General features: G+C 40.3%; 1 protein-coding gene across 3 annotated transcripts; it reads left to right on the top strand.

The window, feature by feature from the left end:
• Positions 1 to 354: 354 nt before the first annotated feature.
• On the top strand, positions 355 to 1,947 carry eny2 (ENY2 transcription and export complex 2 subunit). 3 transcript variants are annotated; one of them, XM_017709135.2, is made up of 5 exons: positions 355 to 466; positions 951 to 1,026; positions 1,119 to 1,189; positions 1,529 to 1,603; positions 1,706 to 1,947. In XM_017709135.2, the coding sequence occupies exons 2-5, from the start codon at positions 959 to 961 to the stop codon at positions 1,777 to 1,779; spliced, it is 288 nt and encodes a 95-aa protein (XP_017564624.1). In that variant the 5' UTR covers positions 355 to 466; positions 951 to 958; the 3' UTR covers positions 1,780 to 1,947. The 3 variants fall into 3 exon arrangements, with proteins under 3 accessions (XP_017564624.1, XP_017564622.1, XP_017564625.1); XM_017709133.2 differs by having other exon boundaries at positions 391 to 540; XM_017709136.2 differs by lacking the exon at positions 355 to 466 and adding an exon at positions 616 to 782.
• Positions 1,948 to 14,706: the final 12,759 nt, after the last annotated feature.

The raw sequence follows: 14,706 nt of genomic DNA, 5'->3' as shown, positions 1-14,706 counted from the left end.
AGCCTGTTTTTGGCACCAGTTCTGCTCCAAACATGCCTGGACTTGGCACTAATCAGTGTGTGCATGCTGATTTGGCACAGATGTGCTGGTGTGTTGGAAAGGATAAGAGAAAATGGTTCAAGGACTGTATAGTCTAGGACTGCCACCCTGTGGCCATAAAACAGCAGCGTATTGTCTAAATAAATCTAGTGTCTAAATAAAGTACATCGAAATAAATTCATATTCATAAATTACATCCGCTTTAAACAGCTGCAGCACGTTCGAAAGCTTCTCTTGCAAACATCACAAACATCAGTCCTCTAAATATTTTACATTACCGCGGCAGATCTGGAGCTGAGCAGAATTAGAGTCTCTTAATCAACATGTCTGATTTCAGACATTTACCTCATCGTTTTACTGCGAGTAGAAGTCACGAAGGGAGAGGAACCTTTCGTTTGCGTGTGTTTCCTGGGGGACACAGAGCGAGGTGGGGATCAGTCGACCAGAAGATCCTTTAAAGCTGTTCATAAAAACATTATGCTCGTTTCTGCTACAGTTTGGGTGCGTTTTCAAAACCATTGATTTAATACTAATGTATTTCACTGTATTGGTCGTGCACGGGTTGAGTCTGCTAGTTCCTCGTGTTCATGTTAACCCGCTAAACTAACTGGCGAGCTAACAAAAGAGCGGCGGCTAGCAGAGCTTAGCTGCCCGGGCGCGCCGGACTGCAGTATCGTTCCTGTAGCTTCAGGTTTCCTTACATCAAATCGCTTATACACCCGCAACTTGGACTGGAGTGGGTCGTAAGATGGCTAGTTTGTTTATTGCCGTTATCTTATTTCCTTTCTCTACTTGATGCATTACTGAATAGAATGAATGCGAGCTTGTTTTGGCTGAGATTAGCGCTCTAGCATGCTAAGGTTGCTGCTGTGTGTTCTTCTAACCTCCTAACTCGGCGCCTCTTCTACCAGGTCGAGTTATGAGTAAAGAGTTACAGATGAGGGCCGCAATTAATCAGAAGTTGATTGAGATGGGTGAGAGGGAGAGGTGAGTTTCCATCACACTGAAGTAACCAAGTATAGACCAGAAAGATTTCCCGGTGTGAGTTAACGTTAATAGTGTTTTCCTTTGTGTTTTAGGTTAAAGGAGCTACTTAGAGCGAAACTCATTGAGTGTGGTTGGAGAGATCAGTTAAAAGCACACTGCAAAGGTAAGAATAGAGTCGTTCTAGATCTTGAACGACATCGTCCATGTCCTAAACGATTCAGGGGAGAAATAGTTGGAGAACCCGCTCTTTTTTACTATTCCTAATGATACTCAAGTATGTTACATTACCACCAGTTACAACTGCTACCTTTCATATCATTCATCTTTATTTGTGGAGTGCTGGGCCCCTGCTGCTTGCCTTTGCTAGGAAGGCCAAGCCTTTCAAATAATAGCTCGTTTATTATAAACGGGGGAAAATCCCCACATTACTCATGGCAGGAGCAGGGAGTATAGGTATTACCAAGAGACCTTGAAAGTGCTCAAAGGATCCCTGATTTTGCAGAAGTCATCAAGGAAAAGGGCATTGAGAATGTCACAGTAGAAGACTTGGTTGCTGGAGTCACCCCAAAAGGAAGAGGTAAGCATCCACTTTTCCAGTCACTGTAACCTACACATTTTAAAAAGCATGTCTGTTTTTATGTGGATAGAGATTAAAATAATGCTTTTCTGTTTTTCTCAGCACTGGTGCCTGACAGTGTGAAGAAAGAGCTTCTGCAGAGAATAAGAGCTTTTCTAGCACAGCATTCTACATGATGCATTACTGGGAATATGACCCTATGCCAATTGAAATGCCACAAGGTTTGCTGTGAAATTTAGTTTTTTTTATCTAATTGTTTGTCATGTTTGTGGTAAAGAAATATAAGCAAATCAGTTACATGATTTTGTTGCACCAATTAAATTTGCTCATGTTTATACATAAAACAGTGCTTTGAGCTGCTTTGTTTAACTGGTTTTCAGTCTCATGCATAATAACTAGTAGAATTAAAGCAGAACTTATTTAAAATTTAACCTCAATAGACTGTTTTTAAAAAGTACCAAAAATGGCAAGACGTATAAGCAGATATGTAAGAAAGCATTTGTATTACAAATATTTAAAAAAGTTAGACAAATGCTTTTAATTACATACAGAATCTGAATCTTGGGTATTATTCTGAACCTAGTATTTTGCATAGATGGTATAGAGTGGTGTGAAGAATTGTTCAAAATGTTCTCTAATGGTGTTACCATCCTCTTCTCTGCCACTGCCTCCAAGAAATCCAGAGAGTCATTTGACTACACTGGTTTGCCTGCTCATGAGTTTTTCACTGGGTGATTGGAGGACTTAAATTACCCTGTGCATATCATTGCTGACTGAAGAAAAACGCATCTCCAAAATGGTTATTTTACCAAATTTAATATTTCAATGTAAGTAAATGTAATGTGATTTTTTTTTTTTTTTTTCTTCCAAGCAATTTTGAAGCATTTATATCGATCCAATATTCCTGAAGGTGTCACATAGTGTAAAGCTGCAGCACTGGTATTCAGGAGAAAAATGCACAGGACAAAATATATCGAGTTCTGAAAATTATTTAACTCCGTGCGATAGAGGTTATTACTCAAACCCTATTCATTCTGGCCATAGAAAAATTGAGCTTCGACCCGGCGTTCCTAATATGGGCATAACGAGGACTACAGAGTGGCGCATGACTACGGCGGTCTGTCATGTGATTGACAGAATAAAAAGAAACATGGAGGTATCCATAACCTCCCATATGAAATCGTTAAGTGGTGCTGATTTCATTTCTCACATTACGTTACGTACGTGCACTACTACACTCTTTTGAGAAAACTAGTGCTTTAAAAGAAACTACTGCAGCACTAGCTAGCTAGGTGTTCTTGATGCTCTTGGCAAACTGTGCTCGTCATAGGGAATGACATTCACACATCCAACTTGCCACTGTCTGGTGCAGTATGGCTATTTATAATCCCAGATTTGGGCACTGTTATTACTGAAAAGGTTGTTTGAAAGAAACGAAGAAAAAAAAGGACTGCAATCCATTCTGGATTTGGAAACTTTTTTCATTGGCCCGTTATTTGATTTTGTCTTTAGTTTCCACAAATTGTCAATTATTTTTACACATTAATTACAGAATTTGCAATACATAATGGTGGTTCTAGAGGTCTAAATTTGCATTTTATATTTTAAGTAGCAGTACAGTTCCAGGATGGTCTAAACTTTGACTTGGTTTAGAGTAATAGGAGTCTGTCAGCCTACCTTGGACATCCAAATATGATGCTAGGGGGCAGCCCATCATGTCTGTATGTGGCGCAGGGGTCTCTTGACCAGATTGCTAATATATTGACTAATTCTAAGACTTGTTAAATGTTACAAATCTCATCACTAAGGCCGTCCTAGAACGTATGCTCAAATGACTAATGCGAAAACAAAAGCTAAAAAGTTAGGCCAAATACTGCTAGTCACTAATGCTTATCACATTTTTTTCTGAATTTCCACAGGCAGACAGTAAACAAATCTAAAGATCGCTCACATATCCAAAGTTTACCAAGTGACCGCTAAATGAACCTACTCTCCCTGAGGGCAAACAAGGAGTACAGTACACATTCTAAGACAAAGCTAACAAAATCAGGGTGCAATACAAATACTTCACAGTGGGGAGTTGAACAAAATGAAAAGAAAGCTGAGCTAATAATCAACATAAGCAACCCATCTCATACATAACGAAAATGTCAAACTATCTGATTAAAGTGGGTCATCTTGACCCTACGGAACTCAAAAGCATCCACAAAGACACATCAGAATCAGATCTTTTGTACAAAAGAGCCTACAAAGATGTCAAATGACAATCAGATCTCTGTGAAACAAAATCCTACAAATGTCAGATGAATAGGATTAATAAGATCTTATGAAAAACCTCATGCAAAAAAATGTCAAGTGACCAAATCAGATTTATTTCATGATCAAAATCCTATACATTCCCACCTCATCACCACTGCAAAGTAAATATTCAAAGCCCTTAAATTCCTAAACTAAATTAAAACTGCAAAATGAATGACATAACTACGATGTGCTGGGAGAATTACCACTGCCAAAGCCAACCAACCAAACAAAATGACAAATGACCAATATCATAATAATGATCACAAAATGAAAAACACAAGTTGTCAAAAAGCTGCCTGAGTGTGTAGAGCAGCACTGACAAAGGGTGATTTTGTCCAGGAACAAATTTTCCTTTTAAACTCTAACAAAAAGATACACAAAAGCAGGCAAATGTAGCATAATGGCTATCAAATTATAAACAGTATGCTGGTAGTTTTCATTAAAGTTTAACAATATACATCAAATACCAGTTCATGATTTCTATAACAGTAGCTTTGATAGTGTCTCAGCCCACACTTAACAATAAAACAAAGTTATTTGAGGCAGAACTAGTATACTTACAAGACTGAAATAACATGACTGGCTAGAGAACCAGCAATTTGCTGTTCAGATGGAGGAGCAACTTCTCTGACAAGTGCACCGCTAGTGAAGCGGGCAAGGTAGCATGCACGCTCAAAACTAGCACCAACTCTGCATCAGAACTCAAATCCCAGTGCACAGTTGTGCAAACTGCATTGCATGTTCCAGTCACCACACTGCATTCAAAGGCCCCAGTGGAGAAGGAGCTAGATCAGCTCCAGTCTCCTCTATCTCCGGCCCTACCAGTGAGACTTCCCCCACCATTACCTGAAACAATGCTTATTGCCAAACAAAAATGTTGCAGCTAATTAACACCCAGCTTCTCATTTGAATCGTCTTGCACCTATCCAGATTGTAAATGCTGCACCATTTGAGGAGGATAAGTAGTAATATTAAGCTACGTCTGTACTGAATTGAAATTAAAAACACAATAAAGCGTTGAACGTGTTAAGGTACTGCGCTGTACTAATGATGTGCACATGCTCGGTAAGAACACTCGAAACTAAACACTCTTGATATTTTGTGTTTTTTAACTTACTATCTTAATGTATGACAGTGAGACTGGTCAGCATGATTTAAATACACAGTATGAGTTTATTTGTACACCAAAAATGAATTAACCTCATAGTAACATCTGCTGTTACAACTGCAGTCTGCAGTTTTCATCTTTATGGTGAATGTTATACATTTTTTATCATTTTTGTTAAGTCATAGTTGGTATTAAACCACAATGAGTAGTCTGGGTGACATTGAGACCCAGATGTGTTCTGGGTGTGTTGAGAGATAGTTTTGGGCACCTAACCTAGGCTGTTAAAAAATGATTCTTTAGTAAACAATCAACAATCATTTGTTCAACCATACTTCTTTGTATGGTGAAAGTGTTCTTTAGATTCATGCAAAATTTGATTGATGTTTCGTGGCGTGGTGGGTAGCGCTGTCGCCTCACAGCAAGGAGGGCCTGGGTTCGAATCCCCGGCTGGGCGGTCCTCTCTATGTGGAGTTTGCATGTTCTCCCCGTGTCTGCGTGGGTTTCCGGCGGGTTCTCCGGTTTCCTCCCACAGTCCAGAGACATGCAGTCAGGCCAATTGGACGTGCTAAATTGCCCCTAGGTGTGAGTGTGTGAGTGACTGTCTGTGTCTGTCTGTGTCTGCCCTGCGATGGACTGGCGACCTGTCCAGGGTGTATCCTGCCTTCCGCCCGAAGACTGCTGGGATGGGCTCCAGCACCCCCCTGCGACCCTGATGGAGAAGCGACTTAGAAAATGGATGGATGGATGTGTTTCTTCTATTGTTACAAGAGATCACAATGATAGCAGAGCATGTTTGGTGCTAAATAGAGTTATTTTCAAATGGTTCTATAGAAACCACATACAACATATTCTGTATCAATCTGAAGAACATTTTCACCATCCAAAGGACCATTTAAACATGCAAATGCAAATTTCCACTTACTTCTGAGGTAAGTGGAAAATTGTATAAGTTAGATTTTTTTACAAAGCTATAAATGATTGCTATCGTATGAGTTTATTCTTTCCATCATGTTTGCAGTTCATGTGGCTTAATCAAGGTCTCTTATTTGTTCTGATAATGAATTTTCTGTTTTATGGTTCGAGTTTGAATGAATTGATGTTTGGCTGCAATTGTGGATGAAGTGGAGATTTAAGTTTTGTAGTTTTGCATAATGTAATGAAAAGACTAGTAAACCATTACAAAGACAATCATAGACGTGGAAGATATAGTTTCAGTTGTATTTGCCTAAACTGCCTAATTGTTCTTGAGTCCTGTACAGCTACTATTTATTTTATGTCAGTGTCTCCTCAGATTAGGGCAGAGTTCAAGAGAGTCCTCACTGCAGACCTTTTGCAGGTTTTTCTCAACTGATTTTATGATCTGGTCCCAAAATTGCTGGAGTGGTACCACGCAGCAACTGTGCCTTGAAAGTAGCAGGCACTCAAAGGTATTTTGGAGTGCCTTGAGGAATATGTAAGTGCAAAATCTGATGACAATAAAATTTGTCACTGTTTTATATTTCATCTCTCACTGTACTGTATATATCCTGTAGAATACAAATAAGATGAGAAGGACTGCAGCTTTGCTTGGTCTGCCACACCACCTATTTTAAAAAGATCCAGCAAATGCAGTCAGGATGTATGATGTAAGACTACATCTGATGGTGGTGGTGAGACACTGGATGTGGTTATGAAAGGGATGCAGGTTGGCCTCCTGATAGGCCATGAAGGTGTTCTACAGGATACCTTTCCTCGAGAGAACTTAATGTGGTAGTTGTGGTGGAGGAGACCATTGTACTACACAACCTCAAAGATGTGCCATGCAGCTTTGCCATGCTTATGGGTATCATCTTTTGTGTGAATCTTGAGTATTCACAAGCTATGAAGTATTGCATTGAATTTCTAAAGTGAGTGGTGATGATCAAACCAGACCAAGCACCTGCCCAAATACATGGATTGAGAAACAAACTTCTAAGGTACATGTGTAAGGTAAATGTGTGTTTCATGTTTTTGTTTGTTGAATGTATTCATCTTGAAGGAATTGATGTGTTCTGTAATGTAAGAATTTTATTTTTCTCATTGTTAACATGGGTAAACACATGCACACACATTCTTGAACATACATGCTATCATGTAAACAGCCAGACAGGCTAATGCACACACTCCGACAAGCTTAGTTTAACACAAACATGCACTCACACAAATGCAAGAAAGAAATGCACTGAAGGAGTAAAGATTTGCTGAATTGCCTTTTTCAAACTTTGCTCTTGATTTCTTGTTATGTAGAATTGTGTTCAGTGCTTTGTTGCATTTCATCAAAACCTCTGCACTCAAACTCTCACACACACACATGTTTTTATGCAGTGAGCAGGTCTTAGATATTGAAATGTATATTTCAAGATTCAGTTAAATGTCTTAATGTTTTGGCTTATATTGGCTTTTAACATGTCACTTTTGAAAGAGTTTATTTTTGTACACTCTTTGTGAATATGGAAGCATGGACAGTCATACACTTTATAAACAGAACTACACATGCCTTATAAACAGAACTACACTATACAGTACATTCCCCTCCCTTATAAACAGAACTACACTATTCAGTACATTTATCCTGCCTTAAGAGCAGAACCACACCATACAGTACATTTCTCATGCCTTAAGGGCAGAACTACACTATACAGTGCATCTCACTCACTCATCCAAATCACTGAATTCAGGTGTTCCTGGTGTATAAAACCAAGCACCTAGTCATGCAGACTGCTTCTACAAACATTAGTAAAAGAATGGGTCACTCTCAGAAGCTCACTGAATTCCAGTGTGGTACTGTGATAGGATGCCACCTGTGCAACAAGTACAGTCATTAAATTTCCTCACTACTAAATATTCCACAGTCAACTGTCAGTGGTATTATAACAAAGTGGAAGTGATTGGGAACGACAGCAACTCAGCCACAAAGTAGTAGGCCACGTAAAATAACAGAGCGGGGTCAGCAGATGCTGAGGCGCATAGTGCGCAGAGGTCGCCAACTTTCTGCAGAGTCAATCGCTACAGACCTCCAAATTTCATGTGGCATTCAGATTAGCTCAAGAACAGCATAGAGAGCTTCATTGAATGGGTTTCCAAGGCCAAGCAGCTGCAACCAAGCCTTACATCACCAAGGGCAATGCAAAGCATCAAATGCAGTGGTGTAAAGTGCCGCCACTGGACTCTAGAGCAGTGGAGATGTGTTCTCTGGAGTGACCAATCACACTTCTCTGTCTGACAATCCGATGGATGAGTCTGGGTTTGGCGGTTGCCAAGAGAACAGTACTTATCTGACTGCATTGTGCCAAGTGTAAAGTTTGGTGGAGGGGGGATTATGGTGTGGGGTTGTTTTCAGGAGTTGGGCTCTGCCCCTTAGTTCCAGTGAAAGGAACTCTTAATGCTTCAGCACCAAGAGATTTTGGACAATTTCATGCTCTCAACTTTGTGGAAACAGTTCGGGGACGACCCCTTCCTGTTCCAACATGACTGCGCACCAGTGCACAAAGTAAGGTCCATAAAGACATGGAAGAGCGAGGTGTGGAAGAACTTGACTGGCCTGCACAGAGTCCTGACCTCAACCCGATAGAACACCTTTGAGATGTATTAGAGTGGAGACTGTGAGCCAGGCCTTCTCATCCAACATCAGTGTCTCACCTCACAAATGCGCTTCTGGAAGAATTGTCAAAAATTCCCATAACACACTCCTAAACCTTGTGGAAAACCTTCTCAGAAGAGGTGTAGCTGTTATAGCTGCAAAGGGTGGGCTGACATCATATTAAACCTTATGGATTAAGAATGGGGTGTCACTCAAGTTCATGTGCATGTGAAGGTAGATGAACGAATACTTTTGGAAATACAGTGTAGCTAATCTAGCTAGCTAGCTAAGCTCTCAAATGCATGCTTTACTTGTTGGTTCCCCATGAAATCAAGTAGTCTCTAAATTTTGTTGGCAAACTAACATAATTCTAATTGTTAACTAACATTAACTGAAACTACTGTTAACATTGAGGTTAAGTAGGTAACCCAGCTAGTTGGCTTGCCTAATAAAGGTGCACCCACTTGGTTCCCAGCTGCACAGCTGCAGTCTCCCAGTCCTGAAGATGGTGTTTTCTTTTGTCTTTGGTCCCGCCTTTTTTGCCCCGACTCCTCTACAATTTGATTGGTTATCTCTTGGAACCAATTTTTTCTGTGTTCTGCCCTCAGAACACTTAGGAGTAAGTAAGACTCCCATCTGCTCCCAAAAGAAAGTCGGTGCAGTTCCTCGATCAAACACTAGGTGTTGTATGTACCCACACTAACAGCGCTGGACACTGATTCTGTTCCTACGAACAAACTGTTCGGTTCAATGAATCACTAGATTATTAATTTACCCTGTCCAATTTATTATAAACCATGGCTTCCTCTCACTGCCCACTTCATTGCAGTGGGGAACGTTCAGAGCCTTCTAGGTCTAATAATTTACGTTAAATCATAGAAATAAGTAACCCGTCTGTATTTTCCAGTTTTCTGTTACTCAGTTGTTAGACTCAGAGCCTGCATGTACTGTAGTAATGCTTGTATTTCATTACGTTTTCGTTGGAACCAAAATGGTTGAAAGGGGTAATGAGGATGTTTTTCTCTGTCCAGATCTGGCCCACATACTGTAAAATAAGAACTAGTGAATGTGGCCCAGATGAGGCCCACCACTGTAAAATGAGTACAACAGATGTAGCCCATATACTGTAAAGTGTGAGGGTTTGACTGTGATCCAGATCTGGCCCACACGCTGTAAAGTGAGCATGTTTAAATTAAAAGGTGTGGACCAGATCTGGCTCATGTGGCACAAAGTTGAGTACCCACCTTGGTCTCCAGCACAGATGGGGTCCTGTAGGACACCATGCTTATTTACTGCAGAACATGCAAAATATTAGTAATATTTCTTGTTAATGATTAATATGTTTCAAAAGCCATTTCAGAATGAAAACTGCATGTTTTTTGTCAAATAAATAAAAAGAGTAAATTAATCCTCCTCACAGGAGGGCCTGGGTTCGATTCCCTGGCCAGGCAACCAGGGTCCTCTCTGTGTGGAGTTTGCATGTTCTCCCCGTGTCTGCGTGGGTTTCCTCCGGGTTCTCCGGTTTCCTCCCACAGTCCAAAGACATGCAGTCAGGCCAATTGGACATGCTAAATTGCCCCTGGGTGTGAGTGTGTGAGTGACTGTCTGTGTCTGTCTGTCTGCCCTGCGATGGACTGGCGACCTGTCCAGGGTGTATCCTGCCTTCCGCCCGAAGACTGCTGGGATAGGCTCCAGCACCCCCCCACGACCCTGACGGAGAAGCGGCTTAGAAAATGGATGGATGGATGGATGGATAAATGAATGAAGGGAAAAAGATTACTTCTTTGTGACAGGTCATTATCTGCAGTCTTGGTATGTACATCTTCAAGGACATATTGTTGCTGTCCAATGAAGCATAAGTATCTCCAAAATATTCAAGTTCAAGGCTAAAACACTGTTACCTTTCAATGTAAGTCAATGAAAGTGATTTTGTTCCAAGTAATTGTAAAGCATTTCTATTCGTCCAGTCATCATATTGAAATGATGTAGAAAACTCAAAATCAACAAAAATGGAGATACATGGTATTCATTGGACTGCGACGATACGCAGCTGGCCATTCCACAGATCACATGGCTCAAGTCAAAGAGCGGTAGTTTTCTACATTCATAAACACATTTTCTGCACAAATTTTAAACCATGGCAAACAAAAAGATCTTGAGTGGGGAGGAGAGGCCACTGAATACAGACTAAATCTGACATCTCTCTTGGACCACTGTTTAAGAGGGTTTCCAATAAAAAATTTCAAATATTATTAAATTATACTTAAATTATACATAGAATAAAAACAGTTGTGTATGTCCCTAAAGTATATGAGTCAGTCCATTCAGTGTGTCTTTATAAAACACATACATAACACTTCAACCCAACTGTGTATAAGACACTTTCACAATTTAAGTTAATAAACGATATAAGCTGTATTTTCTGATACTGTGTGCAGTAATTAGTATGACTGCTAGGGGATTTTTAAACAAATACAACACCAAATAATCAGCTGTTTTTCTAGAGATGTAAGCTCATATGTTGCTGCCCAGTTTGTTAGTTATTTTCTAGTCTTTCATTAGTGCCCACAGGACGCTGCTGGCTGAGTAAACGTGAGAGTGACAGAGCGCTTGCAAGGCTTCTAACCAACAAACACACGTGTGGAATTTAGTCCACTTTAGTTCTTGCAGTCCACCATCCAAACCAAATGAAAGAGATAACATATCACAAAATCAAACTGTGGTGGTCTTTAGAAAATGGGTATGCGTATGAAAACTATCCAGCACTTATCAGCATAGGAAGTGATGATATGCAGCTGTGTTCTTCTCTTTTTGGTCTAAAATGCAAAGCTCCAAAGTCTGAGATGTAACCAGTCACAAAGCAGTACAAATATTGCAACTATCAAAACAAACTGAAATTAAACACATAAAATGGAATTATCTAAATATGAATGACTAAAATGTAACAGAGTAAAAAAAAAAGATTCCTTTGCTCAGCTTAGTTGAAATAAAAGTAACATGATTTGAAAATAATTAGGAGAATCAAAATCCATCAATAATTTATTTAAGTACATGTAACTCGTTACTACCCTCCTCTGAATAGGTTTATAAAGACATGTTCTCAGCATGACATGAAAAGCAGTTTTAGTCTGTGGCCTAATTGCATTTCCTCATGCTTTTTTTTGTTTTTGAGAAACAGTATGTTTTGTCCCACCACTTTTGGACATGTGGCGCCACCCCTGGCAGATGATTAAATCTGTGCATACTTTGCTGTCTTACATTTAGAGATGGTATTCTTGAGTTGTTGCACTATTTGCCCAGACAGCCTTTCACAGAATGGTGATCCCCTCCCCATTTCTCTTTCTGAAAGCCTCAGCCTCTCTGGGATGCTTTGTTTATACACAGTCATGTTACTGACCTGTTGCCAATTAAACTAATTAGTGAGATGTTCCACCAGGGGTTTTCTAAGCAGTGTGAAACTCTAGTTTTTGCTGCCCCCGTCCCAACTTTTTTGGAAATGTGTTGCTGGCACCAAATTCAAAATGGGCATAATATTTTTTCCTAAACAGTGTTTCTCTGTTTCAACATTTAATGTGTTGTCTTTGTACTATTTGCAGTTAAATATAGAGTTTAATTGATTTTTTACATCATTAATTTCTGTTTTTATTTACATTTTGCACAGCATCCCAACTTTTTTAAAAATGAGGTTGCAGTATTAAGCCTCATGATAAAACAACAAGGTGGTAGAAGGCCACAAATCGGTAGGGGTCTGTTGTACTACATGCATTATTATGTCACCTACGCTATATTTCCAAATGTATTTGCTCGGCTGCCTTCACACAAATATGAAACTGAGAAATCCCATTCTTAATCCATAGGGTTTAATATGATGCTGGCCCACCCTTTGCAGCTGAAATACCTTCAAATCTTCTGGGAAGGCTTTCCACAAGGGTTAGAAGTATGTTCACAGGAATTTTTGACAATTCTTCCAGGGGCGCATTTGTGAGGTCAGATAATGATGTTGGGCAAGGAGGCCTGGCTCACAGTCTCCACTCTAATTAATCCCAAAGGTTTTCTATCAGGTTGAGGTCAGGACTCTGTGCAGGCCAGTCAAGTTCTTCCACACCAAACTGGCTCATCCATGTCTTTATGGACCTTACTTTGTGCACTGGTGCGCAGTCATGTTGGAACAGGAAGGGGCTGTCCCCAAACTGTTCGCACAAAGTTGGGAGCATGAAATTCTCCAAAATCCCTTGGTGCTGAAGCATTAAGAGTTCCTTTCACTGGAACTAAGTGGCCGAGCCCAACTCCTGAAAACCACACCACACCATAATCCCCCCTCTACCAAACTTTACACTTGGCACAACGCAGTCAGACATTTACCGTTCTCCTGGCAACCGCCAAACCCAGATGGAGCCAGATGGAGAAGCGTGATTCATCATTCCAGAAAACGCGTCTCCACTGCTCTAGAGTCCAGTGGTGGCACTTTACACCACTGCATTTGACGTTTTCGTCACTGCATTCGACATTGCCCTTGGTGATGTAAGCCTTGGATGCAGCTGCTTGGCCATGGAAACTCCTTCCATGAAGCTCTCTACGCACCATTCTTGAGCTAATCTGAAGGCCACATGAAGTTTGGAGGTCTGTAGCGATTGACTCTGCAGAAAGTTGGTGACCTCTGCGCACTATGCGCCTCAGCATCTGCTGACCCTGCTCTGTCATTTTATGTGGCCTACTACTTTGTGGCTGAGTTGCTGTCTTCCCAATCACTTCCAATTTGTTATAATCAGGGATGGGGGACTAGCTAAGTAGCACTACTTTTTTGTAGTTGGCTACAAATATTTGTAGCTAGTAGCTGTAGCGCCTACAAATTTTTGTTTAACTATAGCAAAAATTTTCACTACAGGCTTCAGGCAATCCGTGCAAAATAAACCACATTATGTCCGTTTTACCCTCTTGGCTGTAAGTATATCTCAGTATGTGCTGATATCTTGTAAAATGTCTCTCAATGTTTGACTTTTTATGAGGTGAAAGTCGCTTCTCATTCTCCAGCTTCTCGCTCGAATTCTCCCTTTCCAACGAAAGAGAAGCGTCTTAAGTTTCGCGATTGGCTGCAGATTAAATGTATCAGCAAACCAGAGTAATTTATAAATGTAAATAAGTCCATTCATCTCCAAATGCTCGATGTTCATCTTCTTTCTCTTTGCCGTTTCGTTCTCTGCGTTGCTGTGTGTCCAGCAGTCTGTGCGTCTTCAGCATTAAAGGGTGAATTAGCAGTTCTGCGTTACCTCCAGCGTTTAAGACCATTTATTGTGAAACTGTGTTAGAACTGTGTGTTATAATGATTTTACAGCAAAGGAGGATTATTATGTTATTTTACCTAGAAATCTAGTTTTGCTGTGGAGCCGCAGCAGCTCTGCAGCAGTGGAGAGATTATTCAGGCCTGATTCTCACCCCAAACAGAGTCAGAGTCAGGATTTTTGTTAGGAAAAACCTGGAATGATTGTAAAATGGAGCTAAAAAGTAGCCACTACTCTTTCTGGAAAAGTAGCTAAATTGTAATTATAATACCACTGACAGTTCACTGTGGAATATTTAGTAGTGAGGAAATTTCACAACTGGACAGGTGTCATCCTATCATGGTACCATGCTGGAATTCACTGAGCTCCTGATAACGACCCATTCTTTCAATAATGTTTGTGCTTGGTTTTGTACACCTGTGGCCATGGAAGTGAATGGAACACCTGAATTTAATGATTTGCGTGGGTGAGTGAACACTTTTGGCAATATAGTGTAAGTAGAAATGAACTCCAGTTTCACTACTGCTGTTGCAGAGCATAAAGCACTTTGTTTACAACAGTAAACGCACTGATTGCACCGCCATTATCCACACAGTCTTCCTTATTACTTCAGGTGTAAATAGTTACAAATTGACTCAGGAAAACAAAAACATTGAAACAGGAATGATCAGAGAAGGGAAGAGGACAAATAAGACAAAGAAGCATCTCTAGTGAAGTAAGAGCTTCCACCATGCATGTGATGTCCAACAAAATGTTCACCACTCATCCACACATGCAAATCATGTTCTTTTTGCTATATTCCCTCATTCGTCATGGC

Source organism: Pygocentrus nattereri, chromosome 3 (assembly GCF_015220715.1).
Source record: "Pygocentrus nattereri isolate fPygNat1 chromosome 3, fPygNat1.pri, whole genome shotgun sequence".
Classification (NCBI taxonomy): Eukaryota; Metazoa; Chordata; class Actinopteri; order Characiformes; family Serrasalmidae; genus Pygocentrus; species Pygocentrus nattereri.
The sequence above is the reverse complement of the archived record's forward strand: the minus strand, read 5'-3'. Positions and strand labels throughout refer to the sequence as shown.

Coding starts and splice junctions, on each gene's coding strand:
- eny2 (XM_017709135.2), top strand. CDS start 959: ATGAGTAAAGAGTTACAGATGAGGGCCGCAATTAATCAGAAGTTGATT. Junction 1,190..1,528: donor GTTAAAAGCACACTGCAAAG/GTAAGAATAGAG, acceptor CTGATTTTGCAG/AAGTCATCAAGGAAAAGGGC. Junction 1,604..1,705: donor AGTCACCCCAAAAGGAAGAG/GTAAGCATCCAC, acceptor TGTTTTTCTCAG/CACTGGTGCCTGACAGTGTG.